This window comes from Onychomys torridus, chromosome 14 (genome assembly GCF_903995425.1).
Source record: "Onychomys torridus chromosome 14, mOncTor1.1, whole genome shotgun sequence".
Classification (NCBI taxonomy): domain Eukaryota; kingdom Metazoa; phylum Chordata; class Mammalia; order Rodentia; family Cricetidae; genus Onychomys; species Onychomys torridus.
This window is the reverse complement of record NC_050456.1, coordinates 59,015,907-59,042,609: the sequence shown is the minus strand read 5'-3', so window position 1 is coordinate 59,042,609 and position 26,703 is coordinate 59,015,907. Positions and strand designations below refer to the sequence as shown.

General features: G+C 42.0%; 2 protein-coding genes across 2 annotated transcripts in view; one reads left to right on the top strand and one right to left on the bottom strand.

The window, feature by feature from the left end:
* Tshr (thyroid stimulating hormone receptor) overlaps window positions 1–3,037 on the bottom strand; it is a 130,949-nt gene extending 127,912 nt beyond the window's left edge. The window contains exon 1 of the mRNA XM_036206450.1: window positions 2,783–3,037. Within this exon, the coding sequence (XP_036062343.1) occupies window positions 2,783–2,952 (170 nt within the window). The 5' untranslated portion in view covers window positions 2,953–3,037. The remainder of the gene's footprint in view (window positions 1–2,782) is intronic.
* Window positions 3,038–14,497: 11,460 nt separating this feature from the next.
* Window positions 14,498–26,703, top strand: part of Cep128 (centrosomal protein 128) — a 223,316-nt gene continuing 211,110 nt past the window's right edge. The window contains exons 1-2 of the mRNA XM_036205643.1: window positions 14,498–14,624; window positions 16,667–16,824. The gene's annotated coding sequence lies outside the window, so the exon portion shown is untranslated. The remainder of the gene's footprint in view (window positions 14,625–16,666; window positions 16,825–26,703) is intronic.

Here is a 26,703-nt window from a genome sequence, read left to right as displayed (position 1 = left end):
AAACCTTTAGTTACGTTCTTTTGCTTTCTCTAGGTTTCCTCATGTGATTCTCAAGTAAGAGGAGTACTTGTTTTCTTCGGATTTCTTACATCTCAAAGATGATTGAATGACGCAAATGGGGAGTGAGGATAGCAGCCCCCCACAACCTTGTCACTGCCTCTGCTATAATGAGGGTGCCCTGTTCCCCTCTGGAGAAGGAAAAGTTCCAGAGCCACATTGTCACTGTTGCCTTCCTATCTGTAAGACCACAGCGCAGGCATCTGGGCAGTGGAAACAGAAGAGATCTGCTTCACTCTCACCACCGTATCACATGCCCTCAGCACCTGAGCAGTGTGTAAAGAGGCCAACCTATGCTTGCATAGCATCCTAATGCACGTTGCCAAGGGAGGCATACAGCTCTCCATTAGCCATTATAAGTCACACAGCTCTTAACAGTTCTAAAAGAGGATGGGGTGGAGTCTTGCAGAACACTGTCTGGGCTGCAACCGTCTTGTACTAATAAAAGCTGTGATTACCTGCACACAATTTGAACAAGATTGAACCTTTCAGCACCCTGCTATGAAGTGTGTAGGGGCTCACGAGGCTCCCACCCCTACTGAGGATTTAAAGGAGGTTAATGGTTACTTGGGGAGGGAGAGATATTTTCTTTAGGGGTTTTGTCATAGGAAGGTGCCCATGCTCCTATAACTCCTCATTCATGTTTTGTAAGCAAGCCTAGTTAAACTTGTTGGGACATGGAGACACACACACACACACACACACACACACACACACACACACACACACACACACGTAGGAGACTAGTTCAGAAGAAAAAGGAGATCAGATGGATGGGGAAGGGAACAAGAGAGGGTAATGGGGCTGAATATGACCAAATACATTATATATACAGTATATATGTCTATCATATGAAATACATTATTACATATAATCAATATATGCTAACAAAATGCAATAAGAAAGTTTAAAGAAGGCATTCACTCTAACAATGCAAATCTTGTGAGAGAACATCCCTCAGGTCATTATTTGAGCAAGCATGTCATGCTATTCACCCACACTTAAAAATCCGCCATGTCTTTCTCATCTCAGAACAGCTTCATTCTTCAGGGTCTATCTAGCATCTGGCCCCCACCACTCTCCGGTCAGATCTCCCTGTCTGTGCGATCACGCCCTATGAGCCAGTGATTTTCTTCATTTGCACCGCAGCATCAGAAGCCTCTTTTAAGTAGAAGGAAAACTTAGTCCTTTTGAATAAATGTGCCCACTTTCAGCATTTCCCCTTCTCAACATTTTGTGGGTGATGTTGAGTTCCTTTGCACTCACAGAACCTTATCTCTCTTCACAAATGATAACTCTGTGAAGAAGGCATGTCTTTGGGCTTCTGACAATCCAAGACAAGAATTTATTTATTCATTCACTGAAGACATTTTTTTCCTATGTGAGCTGCCTGCTTTGGATTTGAGGTTGCATGACAGAGTCCCGTGTTAGGTATTCAGCCTGCTTGGATAAGCATACAAACAGATGAACTAAGGGCAATGGGGTTGTCCTTATGGATTTTGAAGTTTGTACAAGAGTTCTATTTTAGAGACTATCTGAACCCATTGTAGGCTTTTCATCACTATGGTAAGGATGTGTTTTACTTTGCGAAGATGGCATGGCGAATGAAATGTTACTCAGAGGTTATTGCAGTAACACATCCATGGGAAATAAGAAACAAGGGTGGATGGCTGAGTTTCAGCTAAACCGAGTACAGAAACATGAACCCGAGAGGCAGTCATCTCCTGATGACTGCACCTATAAGATCAATTCTTGAGAAAAATCTTGAAGCAGGATTGCGTTTCACCTATCTCCACATCCTCTGGGGGTCAGAAGCCCCTCTGTCTCACGGTTCTTTCTGTGGCACTTTTAACCAATGTCTTAGGGAATCACTGGTTTAAATATTGGTTAAGAAACTAACATTTAGCGCAAAGATGAAAATGTGCTTTATGAAATTTCATCTCTTTCCCGTGTATATTAAAAAGAAATTCTGAATATAAGTGGTAATGCAGGTTGGGAAGTTCACAGTTAGGATCTATACATATCGGATGAAGGGCACACTGAACTTTTTATTATTTTTAAATAATTTTAATTTACTCTAATATATATATATTTCCCCTCTCTCCCATTCCCATCTCTTACTACCCTCCCATTTCCTCTGGAACTCTTCTTTGTTCTGACATGTCCAAGGGGACATTTATAAATGGGCTCCTGATTAAGTGTTTTGTTTTTTGTTTTTTTTTAAAAACAAAATCTCTTTACACAGCCCTGGCTATCCTGGAACTCACTCTGTAGACCAAGGTGGCCCAGAACTCACCGTGGTCCACCTGCCTTTGCCTCCTGGCTGCTTGAGTTAAAGGCGAGAGCCACTGTGCCCATTTCTGATTAAGTTTTTAACTATTATTAGTCAAATGGCTAATTGTAAGTTCTCACCTAGGGAGACTGAAAGGGGAATTGCGGGAAAGGAGCAATTTTATTATCTGAGACTGTGCTTTAGAGTTAGTTCTAAAGCTGCTTTATGTCCTACAAAATGTAGACAGAATAGTAGTATCTCTTCAGAAAGCACAGCTCCCTTGGTCACCAACCAAGTTTTGTCAAGGGTTCTCTTTCCCTTTGTCAGCAGCACAGACGACCATCCCAAGTCGGTGCGACTGAGTTTGTGCGGGGATTGACCAGACATCCGCGCACCCCACCACGCATCAATGGTTTCTGTCCAGGGGCCTTAGCCTTGGCCTTGGCTACTCACAGCGTCTGGGTGCTGGGTGGTAAGCTGGGGATGCGGTGGAGTTCCTTGCAGGTGACTCTGAAATCGTCCTCCTGGTGGCACTCACAGGGTGGAGACGCACACCCTCTGCCCCACAGGCTCCTGGGCAGGGCGAGCAGCAGCGCGAGCTGCAGCAGGTACCCTGGCCTCATTTTCCAAGGGACCTCCTGCGCTACTTCATCTTTGCGAGCTGTCGCCTCATTCTCAGTGCCCAGCGCCTGACTCCGGAGGAGACTGGGGAGCGAGAGGGACGGGAGGGACGGGAGGGACGGGATGGACGGGAGGGAGGAGGAGGGCTCGGAGGGGCTGTGACCTCATCGCTGGAAAGCACCCTGGAGAGGGGGCAGGAGAGGCTCTCAAGTACTCCGCTCGCCTAGGCAACTCTCCATCCAAACAAGTCAGCTTGCCACACTCGATCGGCCTCGCAGTTCCTTCTGTTCCGAGACACCCAACCTTGGTCCCTGAGCTGTACTCTCGGTACCACCCATTAGTTTTTTTTCTAACGCCTCATAGACGCGCCTTCTTCTTCCCCTGTCTCAGAACTCCACCTTTCTGGGCTGAGCAGACTTTAAGAGCTGTGACAACCGGAGACCTACTCAAATGGGCTTCGTCTATTATCAGCACGGAGGAGACTGTTGTGGAATACTCTAATGTCCCCCAGAACTTCGGCTTCTCCAGGTTAAAATCACCTTTGCAGACATTTGGAGCCGACAACCCAGTCGGGGCCACCTCGGGTTCCTGCCAAAGGGGGATGTGACATTCTGGGAGGATGGATCCTCCATGCTCTCCAAACTGGAGCAGGCAGGGACTGTCGCGCTCCCTGGTGGCTCTCAAGCTTGAGCCAGGAAACCCGCTGTCTCACCAAAGAACCGGAGCAACTCGGTGAAGTCAGGCGCTGGGCTCTGGGGCCATCTGCTGTGCAGAACTGGGAACTGCGCGTGCAGGTCCCGTTGCTGCGTGGGGACAATCTGGTTCTGCCGAAGGAAGGGAGTCTGCTCAGGAATCTAGAAATTGTGCTTTCATTCCCCTCCATCCTCTCCAGAAAACGAGAGTAAAAAGAACATTCAAGTGTCACATCATTCTTCTCGCACAACCAAAAATATTAATTACAAATGAAAACAGGATTGGGTCAGCCTTCTTCTTGAAAGTATATTTGCTTTACTAATTCTTCTAGGAACAAAAGGAAAACTCACTCCTGATAACAAGGTTTCTTTTATACGTAACTCTAGAACAGGATGGAAAGGCTAGGGTGCTGGGAATCAAAGGAGACATTAAGAGAGAAGACTCTGAAAATACATGATTAGTAACGGGCTGGAGGTCAAGGGCAGGTAAATATTAAGATTCATTGAACTGTACGCTTAAGATACACACACTCTAGTGTTTATAGAAACTTACTGATAGTCATAAACAGCCCCATATATCCTTTAAGAAGATAGTGAATGCACAGATGCCTTTCCACAGTAAAATCAATCCAGCATTAGTTTACACATCATATATAAATCTTGAATGTGAATGATAAGTGCAAGAAATAAAATTTTAAAGTTATATATTTATATGTGACCATTCATATACATGACATTAGGACTGGGGATGTAGCTCAGTTGGTAGAGTACTTGCCTAGCATGCTCAAGGTTCCTAGCATGCCCAAGGTTCCAAATCCAGCAGAAGATAAACTTAGTGTGGTGGTATACTTCTGTAATCCCTGCATGTGGGAGTCAGAGGCAGGAGGAACAAGGTCATTGTTCATTGATCTTAAATACCCTGGAAAAAAATAACTCGATGGAGAAAGGGTTTATTTTGGCTCACAGTTCAAGGGTAGCACCATGAGAACAGAGAAGTCAAGCCAGCAGGAACTTAAAGTCCCACCACATCCACAATTGGGAAGCAGAGAGTGATGGATACATGCCGGAGCTCAGTACCCTTTTTTAATTTATACAGTCCAAGATCTCAGCCAGGGAATGGTTCGGGCTACAGTGGGTGTGTCCCCCCCCCCCCAGTTAAAATAGTCAAGATAATCTCACATGAGTGTACCCAGTGGCATTTTCTCCAGATGATTCTAGATTTTGTTAAGTTGGCAATTGACACTAAGTATCACAAGTAGGGTTATGATTTTAATCAAAATTGGAAATCAGCCATATGTCTTTTTAAAAATAATTTACTTAAATTCATTTTATGTGCATTGGTGTGAAGATGTCAGATACCATGGATCTGGAATTATAGACAGTTGTACACATGTGCAGACATGTGGGTGCTGGGAATTGAACCCAGGTCCTCTGGAAGAGTAGCCAGTGCTCTTAACCACTGAGCCATCTCTACAGTCCCCCATGTGTCTTTTCTGTTCCCTTTTCTCATTCCTTTCCATTTAGGATTTCAATTACTTACAACAGGCTGGAGTTGTCCCACAAACAAAATACTGAAACATTTTTTTCCCAAGAATATAACATCTCATTGAATGTCAAAATAGTTCAATTGGGAGAAGGTTAGACTGAAAATTTTTTCTCTCTGCTTTTCATTTGAGTGGTTTCTTCTCCTCTGTCTCCAAATTCAATTTCCAAAAATTATCCTGGAATATTTGATCTGCCACTAATCCTTAAAGTATATGTTTCATATCATAAACCACAGTTTTTATTTCTAGAAGTTCTCTTTCTCCATATAATCTGCACAACACAGTGACTCTTTTGATGTCTATGTTAGTTCCCAAGACCTGCTGTAACAAAGCAAGTTCCACACACTTGATGTCTTTGGATGAGATAGATTAATTCTCTTGTAGTTTGTAAGGCTGGAAGTCTACAATCAAGGTGTGGGCAAGGACACACTGTTTCTTAGAGCTCCGGAGGATGATTCTTCCTGGCTTTTGTAGCTTTTGATAGTCATCAGTGCTCCTCATTATCCCTAGCCTTGAACCATTCTAGACTCTCCCCCATCATCAAAAGGCTCTCTCCTCATGTGCCCTTTTGTTTAAATTTCCCTCTTCTTCTAAGTATATCCATTCTTGGATTGGGGACCAATCCACAATGACCTAAACTTCCCTTCAATATATGTAAAGGCCATATCTCAAATAAGGTCTTATCTACAAGTTCTACAAATTACAAACTGAAGATACCTTTTGGGAGGCATAATTCAACCCATACAGTATCCTTGCTTGATAACTATAGTGTCTTTGCAGGTATCGGGTCAATCTAGATTAGCTCATTTTTCTTCCTAAAACGAGTTAACGTTTTCTGCTGCCTTGTCTATATCATGACCTGTTTGGATTGCAGACACTGTAAATGTTACAGCATTTGGCAGTTTATTTTGCAACCAACGTGAATACTCTTGGTATTTATTATTAAATATAGTTAAATGTGGGGGTCCCTGCAGATGTTACAGCCAGCAGTGAAATGATCCATGGAAAAGCAAGAATGAAATTTGTTGCAGCACGACGTAGTTAGCTGGGCTGGTTCAAACTTCTGGAATCTGAAGCCAAGCAGTTGTTAAAACAAAAAGTATTTTGCCTGCCAGGTGGTGGTGGCGCACACCTGTAATCCCAGCACTCGGGAGGCAGAGGCAGGTGGATCTCTGTGAGTTCAAGGCCAGCCTGGGCTACAGAGCTAGTTCAGGACAGGCTCCAAAACTACAGAGAAAAACAAAAACAAACAAACAAAAGTATTTCAATACAGTAGAACTCTGGAAAAAAATTTCCTCCTGATCATTATCACAACAAAACTTAAGTCATGACTACATCGAAACTCCCTTGCAAAATTCATGTCTTTTGCAGAGCACCTGTGACCTCTTCTTACAAGAATGGGTTCTTTTGACTTTGAGACAATGCTTAGGATAAGGACCCAGGGAGGAAGGGTTTGTAACAGGCATAATAGCAGACTCTTTTACAAGGTGCATGGGACAATCTTTCATGAGGATGCTTCTGGTGACTCAGAAGTCTGGAGGATTCGGGTGAGGGCTGGCTCCACAGAATAGCCAGTTATCAGACAACATCCACTCCAGCCTGCCAGGTGAACAGGTGTCAATTTCTTCAACTGCTTAACAATTCTGGTGTCTTCAGCGCTTATCAGCGAACACATGGACCTCGTGCCCTCCTACAGTTAAAATACTTAAAAACCATTTTATACTTTTATTTGTTTTGTTTTTAAAATACTTGTTACATGTGACCAGAACGGCATTTAATCTAGGGCTAATACCTTACCATTTCTTAGACTCTTTTGAACACCCAGTCAATGACCCCTGAATGATTAAGTGTTTCAGTCTGGTTGGTAGGAATCATTGCTATTCTGGGTCCTGGATAAGTGACAGGTGTTTCCTCCTCTGAGCTTGGGAGACATGCCTTTCTCCAGTTTTAATGTCTTCACGTGTGTGTAACAGTTAAGAGTTTTCTGAGAGATCTGGTGGAGATCTGGTGTGGTTCTCAGGAATTTTTCTCCACATGGCTTTTCTGCTCTTAGTTTGTCATGAAAACTCCATCTACCTCTACTTCCCAAGGCTCTCAAGTCCCTTTCCAAATTTACAGCATCTAGTGGGCACTTGCTGCCTGTGTTCCTTTTCTTTATAGCACAGCTAAGGTACTTTCGTGAGTGTGGCAGTCGTGAGATTTGCCACACCATCTGTTGCCTGTCTCTCGGAGATCACAGTCTTTGTCTGATGCCCACTATCTCCCCCATATTTTGACTGTTATTTTAATTCTGAGGGCAAGGTATATTTGGTGGAGGTGACTCTGTCTTTACTGGGAGTGGAAGTGGTGTGCTGAAATCCGTAACATTTTAAACCAAGATTCAGACAGCATAGAACTGGTTGAGTAGAGATGATAATATGAGTAGCGTCTCTCATGCCTACCTGTTTCAACTCAGCAAACTGGAACAAGCCTTCAGGATAACATGTCCTAACAGCCTGCTCAGCAAGTGACTATGGTAATCACTAAAGCAATTTTCTTTCCTTAGCATAAATTTTGAACCAGAAAAAAAGAAGCAGATGAGATGATGAATCAGTTATAAAGTGCATTACGAGAAAAGTGTATCCATTAACACACACCAAAAAATTCCTTTTAAATGTAACAAATAGATGCGAATAGCTATAGAATGCTAGGTTTTCTTTTATCTTAGATGAACCATTAACACTGGTCACAATTCAGAAGGTGTCATTTTTCATTTCTTTTGTGTTTTATCCCTTTCAAAAGGTGCAGCAGAGGCTGGACTGTTTGACTATACTAATAATCCTCTATAATGGTTTAACATATTATTAGTTGCTCATTTTGACCTCAGTGCATTTGTACTGCAATGTTATAAATTTGCCATAACTACTTAAAATTATAAATGTATGATAGGAAAGAATATTATGGGATGAGCTGTGCTTCTACGTAGCAAACGATTAAGGATTACAGTTTCATGAGTGGACAATGCTATTGTGGTAATATCATGTTCTATACTCTGATTCTTCTTAGAGACTTGTAGTTTATGTGGAAATACAAAAGATACTATCAGCAGCCCTTAAATACTTGTTTCTTGATGGGTAGAAAGTGGGTTCATTTCTCTTCTATCCAGGCCCAACCAAATCAAAAATTGAACATTTTAGTTTTAGTTCTTATGATATTGTAATGGAGTGTGGCCATCTGTGGTGGCCAAATTACAATCAAGTGAAGTCTAAAACTGCAGTTAGTCATCACTCATGTGGGAACTCTGGGCAAACTAGAGGCTGTTTTGAAGGGACATTCTCCCCTGTTACCAATATGGAGGTTAGATACCTTCTGGATTTAGATGTTTCTCCTATACCTTCAGGTTTATTCTTTTATCCCTATCCTGAATTCCAGGATTGCCCTTGTTCTCTGTGTCTTCCTGTGATAGTATGAATGTAATTGGCCCCCATAATCTCACAGGGAGTGGCACTATTAGGAGGTGAGGCTTTGTTGGAGTAGGTATGGTCTTGTTGGAGGAAGTGTGTCATTGTGGGGTTGAGTGTTGAGGTTTCCTGTGCTCAAGATGCCGTCCAGTGTCTGAGACCACTTCCTGTTGCCTGCAAGATATAGGATTCTCAGCTTTGTACTTTTTAGGCTCATGTTCTCAGTAAAATTTAAAAATTTATTTATTCATTTATTTGTTTATTTATTATTGTGTATGTGAATGCATAATGTACATGTGTATGTGGGTGTAGGTGTTAAGGTATGTGCAATGGCAGCTGTGTGGAGGTCAGAAGTCAATTTTGTGGAGTTGGTACTCACCATTTACCTTTCCATGGGTTCTGGGGACTGAACTCAGGTTGCCAGCCTAGCCCATCAAACACCTTTACCCAGGGAGCATCTGATTTGCCCTTTAGTGAGTCTTGAACAACAGCCTTACATTTCAGTTTTGTTTTGGATTTTACAAATCCTACAGTCAGTCCTGTTTGAGAGTCTTTGTGCTGTATTCTCAGAAGACAGGAAGGGATCCCTTTTGTCTTTTCTCAGCCTCACTTCCCCTCTTTTCCCTGAATGCAGAGCAATCTAACTTACTTAAATAGAAACGAGAGAGAGAGAGAGAGAGAGAGAGAGAGAGAGAGAGAGAGACAGTAAAAATAAATATTTGAGAATTTTTTGACATCTAACTTCCTGCAACCTGGACATGATCAATCCGCTGTTGCTATTTTACAGTGGTATGAGTTTGCAAGGTACAAGCAAAACATGTCTGTGTCATGTGCTCGAGACAGCCTTGTCTCTACCTGCCAATCTGCTACCCAACAGCTGCTTATATGGAATCTGTCCTTCCTTTCCTGTTCATACCCACTCAGGATGGGCTGAGCTAAGATGAGCACTGATATGGCTCAAAAGGATACTTGACGTGATTGTTCAAGAAACTGGATATGGGATTAGTGCTGTAGATCTCATAGTCCATACAGTTGGGCTTTCCCAGTGTAATCTTCGGCTCTTGTTTTAACCAGCAGAGCTTATCTAAACCTTCAAATGGAAAACCAACAAAAACAAACAGATATCCAAGTATTGAGAACAAAATAAAGTCCTGTTGCTCAGGAGACTAACGTTTCAGGGTGAATTTAGTTCCAATCAATTACGTTTTTTTAGGACTCCATACGATGAGCAACTGTGGTTGTTTGAATGTGATTGACCCCCATAAACTCATCAGGAGTGGCACTATTAGGAGGTACAGCTTTGTTGGAGCAGGTATGGCCTTGTTGGAGGAAGTGTGCTACCGTAGAGTCAGGCTTTAAGGTCTCAGATGTACTCAAGCCAAGCCCAGTGTCTCAGTTCACTTCCTGTTGCCTTCAGATCAAGATGTGGGACTCTCAGCTCCTTTTCTAGCACCATGTCTGTCTCCACACTGTTATGTCCTACCATGATGATAATGGACTAAACCTCTGAAATTGTAAGCCACCTCATTAAATGTTTTCCTTTATAAGAGTTGCCATGGTCATGGTGTCTCTTCACAGCAGTAGAAACTCTATGATAGCAACACATGGAATGCTTCCTACATGTTAATTTATTTTACTCTCGAAGTAATGTTACTCATAAGTTACTAAGTTACTACTCTTTTCCATCATTGGCAGAAGAAATTAAACCAGAGGAAGCAGTGAAGTCACATAGCCATTAGATATTACAGTGAAGGTTTGAATCTGTGCATTTAACCACCGCAGCTTGCTCTAGTCCATGAGGCACTACAGCAGTGGTTCTCAACCTTTCTGATGCTGCTAACCCTTTAATACAGTTATGTGGTGCTGACCCCAACCATGAAATTATTTTGTTGCTACTTCATAACTGTAATTTTGCTACTGCTATGAATCGCAGTGTAAATATCTGATATGTGGCCTCTGTGTAAAAGGCTTGTTAGAAACCCCTAAGGGGTTGCAACCCAAAGGGGTTGGTGCCAGGAACCTGGAAGCTATCTGGATTCAGGGCTCTGGTCTCTTGGGTGTATTTCCTGTTGATGTTTGCTCCCATATTCATTTATCTTCAGATTGATGTTTTCAGCTTCTTGTTGAATATAGATGAATATGGTGACTACCCTAGTTCTTACCTGAACATCAAGATTATCAGACCATAAACTAGGAATCTGGATTTGATTTTAAGTTATTAATGCATAAAGACCCCCATAGGCCCAGGCTGTTTGGAATGTCTACTCCTTGCCAGCATGTCAGAGGATAGTGATCTCTATAATATACATGAGTCTGGGGACTCTTAGTGTGGGTATGATTGTTTCTACATTTAGCCTGTATCATAAGATGTGATATGGGCAAGGCATATGAAAATATGTACCACGTCGCCCTCTCTGGCACAGTGGGAAAACACGACACTAAGGCTTAATGGGTTAGGGGAAGTGATGTGTTATGAACTGTTTTGTGCCCTTGAAAAATTCATTTCCTCAAACTGCCATTGTGACCGAATTTGGAGACAGGTTCATTAAAGAGGAAAATTAAATAAGCTCATGGGTCCTTAATCCAATGTAACTGACTTTATTTATCTATTTTACAGGTAGAGAGACAACAATTTTGTGTATACAAAAGGACAATGCTATTTGAGGACATACAGAAGAAAGAGAGAGAACTCCCATTGACTGATATTTCAATGTGGGACTCTCAGCCTTCAAATATTTGACACATTTTCCCTCTTTCTCACTCTTTTCCTTTAATTTCATCATTTAAGCCACCTAGTCTATGGCATTTTGTTACGGCAGCCTTAGCAAACTAACTCACCATGTGTGCTCCTGTTTAATGACTTACAAAGAAGGAGAACTTCAAATAATCCTTATGGAGTTGCCTAACTCTAGATTCATGTGATTCCGATTGAATGTAGTGGTGGTGTGTGGAGGGTGGCGACCATGCACCAGTTACATCATTAAAAGAAATTTAATATCCTTTGGAAGCTGCAAGACCAGTTTCTGAGTAAAAATATATCTTGTTAAGAAGTAAATGAGAAACATTCTAAGATCTGACTTCACTACATTCCATCTCCTACCATGTCCCATTTGTCAGCTGAGGCATATGACAATAGTTTTTAATTTAATCATACATATTCTTTTTTTTTTTTTTTTTTTTTTTTTGCGGGGTTTCTGTAACAGCCCTGGTTATTTTGGAACTCTCTTTTCAGGCTGGCCTCAAAGTCACAGAGATCTTCCTGCCTCTGCCTCCTAAGTGCTGGGATTAAAGGCGTTGGCCACCATGCCTAGCTCCAAATTTTTAATCATAATGAACTCAAATCTGATTTCTTTTTCTGTGGTCTCCAGCTGTGTCTTCAGAAATTTTTTTTCTTCACTTGGCCAATATTGCTTTAAGATAGAGTCAATAGAATTGAATACAATCTTATAAATACAGCTGGACAAAAATGTTATCAATAACCAATTTTATACTAACATAGTTCAAAGTTATTCTAGCATTTTGATAGTACATTTTTTGGCAGTTGATCAGATGTATTTCCGAAGGAAGATTCTCTTTTATGTTTCTACTTAGATACTGATGTCGTGTCTACCTCTCCAGCCCCCAGCATTGTAATGAATTGTCATCTCCTTCCATTGGCTCTGAGCAGCTTAAACCAAAGGATTGTTCTTTTTAATCTCTTCAATTACCCTTGTGTCTTGTGTCTAATAGAATGACAGGATCCTAAGGTGATTCAATATGCACATTTGCTAACCTGAATCAAATTGTTTTGTGAAATTTAGCCGTTAAGAAACAGAGCCATTATGCCTCTGCAGGCATTGTTTGAATGACTGTTCTGAATTATGTTTTTCTCTTTGTCAGGTGGAGTGTATTTTAGAGGCACAACTGTTGATGCAAATACTTAGGTAAGTCTTTCGAAGAATGTATGTTTAAACAGGATAGGAAAAGCCTTTGTGTGAGCAGAGTGGAAATTTGAAGGGAGAAGATACATTAAAAGTCAAGTCTCAGGCCAGGCTGTGGTGGCCCATGCCTTTAATCCCAGCACTCGGGAGGCAGAGGCAGGTGGATCTTTGTGAGTTCTAGGCCAGACTGGTCTCCAAAGTGAGTTCCAGGAAAGGTGCAAAGCTACCCAGAGAAACCCTGATAGGAAATCATAACATGTCCACACGGTTGGGCTTTCCTGGCGGATCGCCTAGTTATTTCCGGTTCAAAATAGCCATTTCCAGGTCAGAACATCTCATGTGACTAGGACTCTGTGGCTTTACATGGTTGCGTAAAGCGCGCACGGCCATGTAATCTAAGCGCATGCGTGCCTGCGTGCATGGAGTAGCCACATGCAGTCCTGTACGCATGCGAGGCTCACTCTTTAAAAAGCCGGCGCCATTTTGCACAGGTCTCCTCTTCTTCTTCTCTCCTCTCCTCACTCACGTGTGTGCTTCACACAGGCCTGTCACCTCTATCCTCTATCCTATATTAATAAACAGCTCTTCTGTGGATTTGTCGTGTTCGGGACGTGTTCCTCGCAGAGCACCTAAATAACTAAATAACTAACAAACCCTGTTTCAAAAAACCACCCCCCCCAAAAAAAAAAGTCAAGTCCCTTTGTTTTAAGGCCCAAGGGAGAAGATTAAGTGGGAAATAGACAGCCTGTATCATAAGACAGTCTAGTAAACAATTCTCAACCTGTGGGTCCTGACCATCAGAAAAATCACATTTTCGATGGTCTTAGGAACTCCAACCCTAAATTTATTTTTATTGCTATTTCATAACAAATTTTGGTACTGAGAGGTGTCTGAGTTGTTAAGACCATCAGAAGAAATATGTGTATATGTGTTTTCTGCCGGGCAATGGTGGCCCACGCCTTTAATCCCAGGCAAATTTGAGGCCAGCCTTGTCTACAGAGTGAGTTCCAGGATAGCCAGGACTGTTTCACAGAGAAACACTATCTCGAAAAACAAAAATAACAACAACAACCAAGGAAATATGTGTTTTCTGATAGTTGCAACCCACAGGTTGAGAACCACTGATAGTTTATTTTTATTTTTTTAGGTTTCAGGAAAACGTCCATAGATCATGTAAATTTTGATTCTAGTTTGGGGGAGGGTCAGGTCAGTGTCCTTTATTGGCAGAGTAGAAGGAAAAGATTATCGACATCCCTAATGGATTTTCACTTCTTAGTTTTTCCAAAGCTCCTTCCCTCGTCGAAGTTTTAATTCTCTCATCGTAGCTGAAACTGACTTTTTTTTTCCCTCCTGAGCAGAAAATTCTTCTTTCATGTTCTAGTGAGGACGGAACACAGTAGTAATGCAGAGACCGCCCCGTGCTGCATATGTAGATTGCGGTTGGAAGAGCTGTAAGATCTTGGTCCAGCCACTCCAGGCAGAAAGTGTTTCACTTGATCAACTTCTTTATTCCCCTCCAGTCCTAAGCCTTTAGAACAAGTCATTAAAGCGATTTTTTACATCTCACTGCTGGCTATTATTTATCCTTTGGTGTTTTCTCATGAATAAAATTTCACTCACTGCCAAGATAGCATTTGAACTCTCTTTCTGCCAGGCGTTGTCTTCACAGGCTGCTGGCCCTTTAAAAAAACAAAATTAGAGCGGGGCTAGAAGGCAGAGCCCTGGGTTGGTAAAGACCGCTTATCCAGCTTCTTCCGGGAAAAGAACCTAGAGGCCAGGCGCAGAGCATGCTGGGACTTGCAGTTTAGCTACTGTCATTGTGGCTGGATCTCTGTGCTCTGGAGCGTGGGATGAACTACAGCTCCCAGAGGGCCAAGCGGCGGTGGCGCGTCCTGTGCTCCTAGCCGCGCCTGGGCGGCTAGTTCAAGTTGCCATAGCTGCGAGTCAGGGGTGAGCAGAGTCGGTTGCGCCGCAGCGTTGAGTCGGTTGCACCTTCGGGGTCGCTGGTAGCCGCGGGAGCCGGGTGGGGCCTCGGCGATGATCCGGCGTTAAGAACCTGGAGTCACCTTGGGTCTAAGGTACCTGTCCCCTCTGCTCCCTTGTCATTTTTGTCACTTCCCCCTGCAGAGACATTTAGGTCCCACTTCCCCTTGTCTCAGGGTGGAGACACCAGAGCAGCCAGGGACTTTGGGATGGGTCCGGGTGTGTGGGTGCAGCGTTGGCAAGTTGGGGGTGATGGCGTGTTTGCACCCCTCAACAGGTGGTCCACGGTCAGGTCCTGGCCAATCCACTCTGAGCGTGCGTTGTCCTGGCTTTGGAGCAGCTTGCCATGGGCTAGCTTTCTAGTCGCTTTAGCTATCTGACATTTAGTTGACTGCCCCCAGGATGTAAGCTGGTGCTTCTCTGTCCTCTGGTCACTTGATTTTCCTAATGCTAATTTCGGAGATGCGCGGTCCTAGCGGTTAGCAGCCCCCTTTTGGAATTAATTCGTGGAAATACCGAACTGAATCCCAGCTGCATCCTGTATTGTCTTAAGGGACCAGGTCTGTTAGGCAAAGGTTCGGTAAAGCTAAATGTTGTAGTAGCGTCCTGTCAGGATTATACAAAACATTTGGCACATTGCCTAGCACAAAGCAAATTCTCAGCACTTCTTTCTAAAACTGATTGTGTCTAACAGAAAGAAACACCATGCAAACTATACAGGTGGTTTTTAATTTTGTAGTACCTGTATTAAAAGTATGAGGAAACTGCTGAGATTAATCTTAATTTATTTGTCACAGTACATAAAGTATTTATATTTGGCATGTAGTAAATATCAAACTTATATGTACACACACATACACACACACACACTTTAGATAGGTTCTCACAGTGTGGCCCTGGTTGACCTGGAACTCTTTATGTGGATGGACCAGACAGGTCTCCAAGTCACAGAGTTGCACACCTCTGCCTGCACAGTGCTGAGATCAAAGGTGTGTGGTACCACCAGGGCTGTATTTTATTTTATTTTATTTTTTTTGGAAATGGTATTGGATGTTCAGAATCTAGCATGTATTATTATTTTATATTTATAGTTTATATCAGTTTGAACTGGCCAGACTTCTAGAGTTGTAGCCATATGACTGCTGTACTGGACACCACAGCAGGAAGATGAACTTTGACAGCTGTATATTGGCATAGAGCAGTAGTTCTCAACCTGTGGGTTGCAACCCCACAGGATCAACTGGCCCTTTCACAGGGGCTGCCTGAGACCACTAGAAAACACAAATTTTACATTATGATTCATAATAGTAGCAAAATTACAGTTATGAAGTAGCAATGAAAATAGTTTTATGGTTGGGGGTCACCACATCAGGAGGAACTGTATTAAAGGGTTGTAGCATTAGGAAGGTTGAGAGCCACTGGCATAGAGAAATTTCGTTGTGCCTAGGACTCACCATGTGGTAGGGCTTGCTACTTTGTTAGAAAAGCGTGTATTAAACTATTGCTTAGCTGGCCACCCTGAACATCTCTCAGGTTCTCAGCAATTTAACTTTTCCCAGAATACACTTCTTGAAATGGCTTATTGATATATGCCCACAGTGTTTTTCTTTGATGATTTTTTCTGTGCATTTTTACAATTTTAGAAGTAGTTATAGAGTGTTGAAAATACTTCTACCCACTGCACTTTTCTTCAGCCAACTATATAATACTTTGGTTTATTTATTTTAGCACTCACTGTGAGAACTGATCAACCATATGTAATATGTCTGTAAAGAGGTGGAGGGTGGCCTAGACTTACAAATGAGCCAGCAAATTCAGAAAATCATGTTCATTTTATTACCCAGTCTAGTCTCCCAGATGATATATTTAGTACTTTTGGCTAGACTTGAGGTACAGTTCATCCCCTAGTGTGATATAGAAAGTCCAATGATGATGACTAGGTATGGGCAGAAAATGCCACTTATAAGGAATCTGCAGGCTGGGCATTTGGATATCATTTGGGTTTTTGGGTGATCATAGGAGTGTACTGTCTCTGTTCTGTGGTATTCTCTAATCTGTGCATAGGGAAGATGAGATAATTTTCATTAAAAAATGTCAAGTTCTAGTTCTGTTTACTGCCTGTTTCATTGGTTTGTAGGTGTTTTGGGGGAAGTGTAGAGGCAACCCAAAAGAGCATCTACTTGACTAGACCTTTTGCCCGGAATCTCATGAAGAAATGATAGGAGGCAGGCATCCGTGCCTAAGAAGAGCACTGAGCTCAAAGGACAGCAACACAGAGTTCTGGGAGTGTACTTTGTACGTATGCTTGTTCTTTGAGTTTAGCATCTGAGGAAATCTTTTACATTGTTGTATATTCCAAAGTGGGAAAGGGTATGCCAACAGCAAGGATTTGGGGATGGCGGTTGGGGTTGGGGGGGGGGGGTGGGGGGGGGGGGTGGGTGGAGGAGGAGCTCCTGTTTGACATTGGTATAAAATTAAAAGTGAGTTTAATGTGCATGACACGTTAAAAAATTCAGATGAACAGATAAGTGGAGGTATGCTTTCACCTTTACCAAAAACAACAGAGCAGCTGTCTACTAGGCAGATGTTTGGGAACCCGCTATAGCCCAGAGACTGCTTGAGGTCCCTTTCCCAGGCATTGGGTTCAATCCTTTTTCATGCTTACCCACATTTCTCAGATCTGTGTCAGAGGCTCTTTTACTTGGATATTCTTGAGCCCAAAGAGTGATCTTTATTTCCAGATCTTCCGACTCCAGATTCTCAGTCCTGCCCCTGTATAAGGCCTCATGGCTGTTTGCAATTGTTCTCCAGTGGGTTTGACTTACACTCAACAGTTTTGGATTGACCTCTTTAAATGTTTAAAGGATCCTACTTTTTTTTTTTTTTTTTAAACACAATGCATAGTCTATTCAAGTAAAGAGTCGTAATTTGTGATTTCCGTGAATTGAGTATATTCAACTCAAATTGTCATTGATTATCAAAGAGTTAGTGTTAAAGCTTAATTTTTGTAATAGATTCAAAATTCTGGATTGAAAAAATTGCCTTTCCTTGTGTTTTGATGGTGAAAAGGCACTGACACACAGAGGGATTCTGAGGCCTTGTGATGAATTTCCACTCAAGATTTCTGATGTACAAAATTCTTAGAGTTAAAGAATTTTAGAGTTAGAAAGACAAAAGCCTAGTAGGTTAATGTATTCCAGGACTTCTCACTCGTATAAACTGACACATTTGGAACCTCTATAAATGATATTTTAGAGTGGGTTCACTATTGTGCCTTTAATAATGTTGGGGACTCCTTAGACAGGTGTGAATATAGTCATACTCTTTAGAGTCTGTTTTCCTATGCAACAATGTATTGTTAAATGGTCATTTAAATAGTGTCTACTGTCTTATTTTCCTTTTGAGACAAGGTTTGGAGTACAGCTTAGGCTGGTTTGGAACTTAGGATCCCTGCCTCAGCCTCCTGAGTGCTCGGTTTTAAGTGTGTTCCAATCTCTTGGGCCTCTGTCTTACCTGGTTTAACTGCTGTCTTTGTGGTCTAGTGATTAGATGCATTTAATGTATTTCTCATCAAGGGATTTATTGTTTCTTATAATTCTTAAATGAGATGCTCATTCATACGTCCTACACATAAGTGTGTATGCACATGCATGCACACACATCCTTGTGTTTTTTTGAGACAATGATCATAGAAGCAGAATTTCCGAGTCAAAGCATGTATATTTACTTTACTTGTTTTGTTGAGTTATTCTTTAGAAAAGCTACTCTTATTTTTATAGATAATATATTTTTATTTATTTACTGATGTGTGCAAGTGTTGGGACATGCTACGTGTGTGTAGAAGTCAGAGGACAACTTTTGGAGTTGATTTTTTTCTTCCATTGTGGGCTCCAGGGGATCAAATTCAGGAGGTCAGACTTGCTTAGACAAGTGTTTTTATCTGTTGAGCCTTTATAATTAATACTTGTATACCAAATGCCCTTGTCAGCCTTGAGGGTGAGAGCTTTGCTCATCTGTTCAAAACAGATAAACAAGGACACCATTTATTGTTTCAATTTGCAATTCACCAGTGAGATGAACTATATTTATGTGTTTGTTAGGGGTATTTGTATTCTGTGAATTGCCTGTTTATATGTCCTTTGCGACTTTTACTACTGGAGTGTTATTATTTTTGTGTGCTTTTTAAAGATCTAATTAATCCCCCAGTTCCCATAAAATGCAAATATTCTGAGTTTTTCCTTTGCTTCTGGTGTCTTGTTATGATATTTAGGAATATTCATTTTTCTACAATTACTATAACCCTTAGCATAAATCTGTGTACTGCTAAGTGACTGGAGATTTTGGAGAAGGCAGCATTTGTGGTTACATGAATCCATTTAGCTGATGGATATTTAAAATCTGCTGTGTGCACAGGTTTTGTCATGAAACAGGTGCTCCTGAGTGAATGAATGAGTGTGAGTGCTTGTGAATGAATAAGCTCATGCATGAATGGATGTGTGAATTAAAGCTGAGCTGGAGCTAGGTTCTTTAAAATAAAGAGCAACATTGTGGAAGAAGTAGACTATGATTGTTACTTTAAAGGATAGATAGTCAATTTTATAGATTGAGGAAAAAGGAAAAGCTTGATGGTCGGCAGGTGAAGGCTTTCAAATGTCAAAATGAGTTTGTTTATGAGCAGCTATTGGAATGTTGAAACTCTCTGGATGATGAAGTCAGGTGATGAAGAGACCATGGAATTTGGAGTTTAGAGCTTGATGGTATAGGTAATTGAAGACTGTAAGTAACTGCAAATGACCATTATAAAGTTCAAATGATTTCACAAATAACTGAGTATACTTAGGTTTTTGATTCAGTTACTAGTAAGTTTTAGTATATGCTACATTGATTTGAACTGCTGCCTTGCTTATCATATATTAGACATTAGTATTAATAGTATTCGTATTAATAGTATGCAGCTCAATCAATATTGTTTTACAGCTCCAAGTAATTAATTTAGACCCTCTGTTAATGAAATTTCTCTACTTAATTGCTTAACTAGTACTTGCTCTGCAAAGATTTGTAGTTTGAACTTTGTTTCTGGATTAATCAGACAAAATAATTAAAAAAAGTCTAGTTGCAAATTAATTTCATAATGGTCCAGTACATGCCAGAACTATGCTGAGTGCTGGCCTTCAACCGTATCTGAATCCATTTTGTGTTTCTTTAAGAGAATATTTGAAGCTCAGTGATTTATAAAAGAAATAGATTTATGTGGTTCATAATTCTAGTTGTCACAGGGTCCTAACTGCATAGTCCTATGATCTGTTACAAGTCCCTGAACCACTAATGTGTCACATCGTGGTGGTAGTGTGCCTGAGTGGATCAGGGAAGAGGGAGCAGGAGGACCAGCTGACAAAGCTTATTAAGAATCTACTTTTCAGGTGTGCAGTCAGTCCATGAGGTTGTGCAAGACCTAACTCCGTGAGAGTTGGAGATTAATCTCCGTTTTGGGTGTGCCCTTCAGTGTTCATCCCCTAGTTCACATCATATAGATAGAGCATTGTTTATCAACCTGTGGGTCCAGTCCCTTTGGGGGGTCACATATCAGATATCCTGCATATCAGATATTTACATTATGATTCAGAACAGTACAAAATTACAGTTATGAAATAGCAACGAAGTATGCTATTTGTGGTTGGGGGTGTCACCACAACCTGAAGAACTGTATTAAGGGACTGTAGCATTAGGAAGGTTGAGAACCACTGATGTACCGCTTCCACTGCCATTAGATTTTCAATGTTAGAAATTACGCTTCCTGCAAACAAACTTTTGTGCGGCTAAAACATATAAAGCATAGCAAACCATGAGTAAAACTGTCTTTGTTGAAATTTAGAGGCTTTGTAAACAGACAGTAGATGGTCAGTTAGAACTGCCTAGGCTGGCTTGAGGCAATTATCTGTCAAGGGAATACAGCAGAGGGCACTGGGCCTAGAGTTGGGGTGGGGCAGAGAAGGGAGGCTTTCTAAAGGATGCTTCTTCAGAACTGACCAAGAAACAGGAGTCAAGGATGGATGGTTAGGAACACACGCCTTTGAGAAAGGTTCAGAGAGTGAAAAGAATGTTCTAGATAGTAGGACTGGCATAGGCATGTTGATGAGTGCCCGGATTTGAGCATGCGTTCCATTGTGCAAATGGTCAAACTTTATGGGGATGTTTAATCAGTGTCTTTCTTCAGAGATGCAGCCCTAAGATTTTAGATCTGTGAGAGGAAAGATTACCTCTGTGGAGACAGAAGATTTCCTGAGATTGTGCTTAGCTGTGCCCAAAGCAATGAGTAGATTGAAATAAGCTGGGATAGTGGATGGGGGGGGGGATTCTTCATGACCTTAGTAAAGGCTGGGAGAAAGGTGGCTACCTGAGCCCTTGAATTCCTGATTCATAAACCTCTACTCCATTATGGAGGCAATGGGAAGGAGGCATCAGCAAGGTGTTTTGATGGCTTAGAGAAGTAGAAGATTTAGACTCCAATTTTGTTATTGTAATTTTTAAAAACAAAGTAATTGTGGGCTAGTACTGTACTCAAATTGCCCTCTCTTTTTAAAGTAAGGTTGTAATTATACCATCTTTGCAGGATTGCAATAGAAATCATGAGAGGATGCTAATGAAAATCCTGTCTAAGCTCTAAAGCAGGGTGTGAATTAAAGGTAAATGCACTGTGAGATGGTGTCTTTTCTTGCAGTTTTTTTTTCCATTAGGAAATCAAGGAGTTTCTGTTCCTTTTAAAATTAGGGAGAAATAAAGTATGCTTTGTGATGTAGAGAAATAGCATTTTTTGTTTTTATCTTTTCATAACCCTGAAATTATTATACTTTTATAATTGCTTTTCCCCCTTAAAACTTGATAGGCTGTCATGTGCTACACATTACCTGCTTGTGTGTGTGTGTGTGTGTGTGTGTGTGTGTGTGTGTGTGTGTGTGTGTGTGTGTGTATTCTGATTTGAAAGCATCCTTTTATCACTGGAAGGGTGTCACATATATCTATGGTCTGAAGCCATCTCGTTTTCTCAAGGAAAGTTGGATTGAGAGGAAAGGTCAGTAGATAATCTTTCAGAACCAAATCAAGTCAACAGTTACCCAACAGTTAGCTTTGCTTTATAACCAACAGAACCTTGGATACGCACAACAATCAATGTTCAGTCCTCTACAGTGGGTTCCCTAAGCTGTCCACTTAGCGTGGCTAGACTTGTTCAGTTGGCCGGATCAGCTGGCTGGTTGGTTGCTCTAGGCTGGAAGGCTCATGATTTTTTTTTTTTTTTTTTTTCTGTCCTATGTCCTCCACTTTCTAGCCTGAGAAGAGTTTCAGATAGTAAGGTGGAGAAGCTAGGAGAGGTGTGGGAGAGCAAGGTCCAGGGAGCAATTCCACTTTTTTTAGACCACTACGGTTAAAATCCTGCTGATGGCAAGGTAGGCCGCTGAGCCCACAGTCAGCAGTTAACTGCTTTTCAGGAAGGAGGGAAAGAAATATATAAAGTGAAGATTTTGGGTGAAATTTAATGAATTAGCCCCCCCCCCCCTTTAGTTTCTTCAGGTTAGTGCAAAGTCTTTCTATGTAGCTTGCTTAAAGACAAGTAAAAGTATTTCATGCCAGTTTTAAAGTCTGCAGGTGTGGATATTTTAGATGTCTGCCAGAGCCTCCGTCCTAATGTTCTGTCCACCATGGAGACAACCACTACCATGCTTTCCTTCTGGTCTGAGTGGGAACTAGCCCCCAGGCATCTCTGCTGATTAATTCTTTACAGCCAGGCTGCTCATTTTCACCTGGCCAGTTGGGCTCCTAAGCTTTGCCCTTTTCTTTTTCTTTCTTTCTTTCTTTCTTTCTTTCTTTCTTTCTTTCTTTCTTTCTTTCTTTCTTTCTTTCTTTCTTTTTTGAGACAGGGTTTTTCTGTGTAGTTTTGTGCCTTTCTTGGAACTCTCTTTTGGAGACCAGGCTGGCCTCGAACTCACAGAGATCTGCCTGGCTCTGCCTCCTGAGTGCTGGATTAAAGGTGTGCACCACCACTGTCAGGCTCATTTTAGTTCTTAGTACGATTGCAGATTCAGCTAAGTGGAGCCCGTCCAAGTGGCGCACTGTGTGAGGCAGGTTTGGTGGAGATTGGGGCAAACAGAAAGGTGTGAGTCTGCCTAGAGCGTGGTGTGTACATCCATGCTCCTGTGGATGATCAGTCTTTAGCACTGGCAGAGCTTTTGATGTCTTCCAGAAAACTGGAAGTTGGAGTTTTTCAAGTCAAGTAGAGGTTTTCAGATCCATGTTTTAAAATAACACAGTTATTTCAAACAGACATCTGTCCACGGGGTTCATTCTGTACTCCTCCAAATTACATTGCCTGAATTAAATAGAACGATGTCAGAAACTCAGGTTGTCGTCTGTGCTAATCTCTTGTTCGACCAATCTGGGTCAGTATGGGCAAATGAGAGTTGTTGCCTGTCTTCTCAGAGGGTTTAATTCTGGCCTGTCATTGTGGGAATGATTGTGCCGTGTACCTGTTTTATCAGGTCTAAATACAAGTAACACACACACACACACACACACTCATCTCAGGTTTGGCAGTAGCCACTGCCATTTCTCTGGAACTTTTCTGCCATTTGGCAGATGGTTTCAGGGCATCATGGTGGCCTGGTGAGCAGAGATGTTCAACTCATTGATGCCAGGAAGCAGGGGTGAAGCTGGAAGAGACATAGTCCACAAGACCATTGTGTTAGCTGTTTCCTGTTGCCAGGCTGTACCTCCGGAAGTGTCTGGAACCACCCACAGAAGCACTACCAACTGGGACCAGCCCTTCAATGTAGGAGACATTTTAGGGACAGGGACACTTTATATTTGACCCACAGCTGGATTGCTGTGGTGTTTGCTTTGTAGAGTGATTGTTAAGGAATTCTTGGGGTCTGGAGAGATGGCTCAAGAGTTAGGAGGGCTGACTGCTCTTCAAGAGGACACAGGTTCATTTCCCAGCACCCACCTGGTGGCTCACAAGTGTCTGTTAACTCCAGTTCCAATAGGTCCTGTGCCCTCTTCTGGCCTCCATGAGCACTGCACACATAATTTAATATTTAATACATAAATACAAGCAAAGCATCAATACACATAAAACAAAGATAAAAAGCCAGAGAAAAGGAATTCTTTAAGATAGAAATAATGAATATGACAGATGCTGGTCTGGAGCAGGGAATAAGGGGGTCAACAACATATGACCTCTGCCCTCTGGTTACAAATTTTGCCTTGCAGTGTTGACATACGGGCACCTGTCATAGCTAGCTGTCCGATGAATGGTGATTCATGTCACACTTCTGGCACTCTGATTTGTAATCATGTGTTCTGATTACTAAACCCAGTGTTTTTCTGTTTTAGAATTCATTTTTAAAGGCTATTTCATGTTGTCCTTTAATTTTAAAGCCTACTCAACAAATTTTTCTCTTTTAGTTCTTAGGCAGGAACAAAATTGTTTTTTTTCCTTACCCTAAACTTGGCTGTGTCAATGTACCTATGCCAATTTACCAGGTTGTATGGTGCTATAATTTAAGTAGCTGTAGAGTAAAGAGCATTCTTCAAGACTGAAACTAACTTCAGAGGGCATGGCAAAGATGCCACTGTAAGTCCTTAGATGGTATTGCTTGAGACAGTGAGTGGCTTGCTTGTGTGACTCTAACCAGGAGGTGGTTCTTGTCCCCACCCCTCACTTTCTTAGTTTTGATTGAGACCAGGTTTTACTGTGTAGACGAGGCTGGTCTTGAACTTGCAATGAAGTGCTGGGATTATAGTCATGGGCCACCACGCTCAGTTTTATTTCTTCTGTCTTGGGCCTGCCTTGTGTTTATATACCACATCTTTTCCAATCAGAGGCTTCTTTATCTCTTGAGCAAACATCCTTTCCAGGTAGTAATTCATCTCTTTTTTTCCCCACATATCCAAAGAAGAATGAAAAGCTCACATATGACTGCCCCTGTCCTTTGCCTTTCCTTCTTTGCAGGACCTGGTGGCCTCACTTTCATGTCTTTGGTGAGACTGTTTTTAATGTGCTCACTAACAGTCCCAAGGGTGCTTTCCAATCCTTTTCCTACGTGGCTATCTGTTGAACTGGTGCATCACAGTTCAGTTTTCCCTCTAAGTAAGGGAGGTAGTTACCCCATAGTAGGTTCAATAGGGAGAGTTTAGCCTTGAGGGTTGGCAAGCAGTGTTCCATACACCAAATTCAACCCATTCTCAGGCCAAATCAAATTGGCCCCCTCTCTTACATTGTCATGTTATTATTTTTTTATTTATAATTTTTTTTATTTAAAAATTGTTTTCTTTCCTTTTACATAACAACCCCTGTTCCCCCTCCCTCCCTGCTCCTGCTCCCCCTAACCTATCCCCATCCTATCCTCATCCTCGCCTCATAGAGGGTAAGGCCTCCCTTGGGTAGTCAACACAGGCCGGCATACCAAGTTGGGGCCAGATCTAGCCCCTTCCCACTGCATCAAGGCTGAGAAGGCATCACACCATAGGGAATGGGCTCTAAAAAGTCAGTTTGTGTACCGGGATAAATCCTGGTCCCGTTGCTAGGGGACCCACAAACGTATCAAGTCACGCAACTTTCACCCACATTCAGAAGGCCTCATTCAGTCCCATGTAGGCTCCCCAGAGTCCATGAGCTCCCACTAGCTTGGGTTAGTTATCTCTGTGGTTTTTCCCATCATGATTCTGATCCCGCTCCCCCCACCCTTTGTTCTTATAATCCTTCCTCCTTCTCTTCAACTGAACTCCAGGATTGTGGCCAAGTGGTTGGCTGTAGGTCTCTGCATCTGCTTCCATCAGTCACTGGACACTGGATGTAGGTTCTATGATGACAATTAGGGTAGACACCAATCTGAGTGCAGGGGAAGGGTTGTTCAAGCACCCTCTCCACCATTGCTATGAGTCTTAGCTGGGCACAATCTTGTGAGTTCCTGGGCTTTTCCCTATCTGCAGATTTCTCCCCATCCCCTTAATGGTACACTCTGTCAAGATATCTTTTCCATTGCTCTCCCTCCCTGTCTCTCCTGCAACTTGGCCATCTCGAGCCCTCATGTTCCCACCTCCCATCCCCTCCCATCAATTCCACACTCCCACTTTACCCAGGAGATCTTAACCCTTTCCCCCTCCTGGGGCGACCGTGCGTCCCTCTTAGTGTCCCTCTCTTTACCTAGCTTCTCTGGGGTTGTGGATTGTAGCCAGCTTATCCTTTGCTTTGTGTCTAATATTCACTTATGAGTGAGTACATACTGTGTTTGTCTTCCTGGGTCTGGGTTACCTCACTCAGGATAAATTTATCTAGTTTCATCCATTTGCTTACAAATTTCATGATGTCATTTTTTTTTAACCACTGTGTAATACTCCACTGTGTATATGTGCCACGTTTTCTTAATCCATTCTTCAGTTGAAGGGCATCTAGGTTGTTTCCAGGTTCTGGCTATTACAAATAATGTAGCTATGAACATAATTGAGCAAATGAAGGTTTTATTTTATTTTATTGAGCTGAGACAGTAAAGTAATGGCAAAATTCATGAAAATTATTTTTCTCACTTCTTTGAAAGTTTGCTTTTTAGAATTTGTTTACTATGCCTCTAAGTTTTCTCCTTAGCTCTTGTTTCTTCTGTTTCATTCACCAGTTCCTTCTCTCTCCTTTTTCAATGTGGAAGTCCTTCTGGGATTCCCTGCTCTTCTCTTTCTTTTCTTACCTCATTTTGTGGTCTCAGCTTCTCCCATACTGACGGCTCTCAAAGTTCCCTCGATGCATGTTTCCAGGTGCCCGGTGGGTGGCTTCTCTGTCGCTTCTTTCCGCCATACACAGTGATTATCCCTTTCTACCGGAAGAACTTACAGTATATTCTCGTAGTCTCTTTCTCTTCGGTCATTTTTTTTTTTTTCTGTCTGTAGCAGCCATTATCCAGCCAACCAACAGAACCCAGAACTCGCTTTGACTTTGTTTTGCTGCCTCATGTTTAGTTCCTCTTCTCTGTCGTGGCCTTAGCTGCTCACCTAGGAGACTGTGGTAGCCTCTCTAGAAACTTCTCCGTGGATATGCTTGTTATCATGTCACTCCTCAAGATTCTTTTCTCCTCCCTTCCAGTACTGGCATTCAAATGCTTGCTTTTAATTTAGAATTCTTTTAAATTAGAA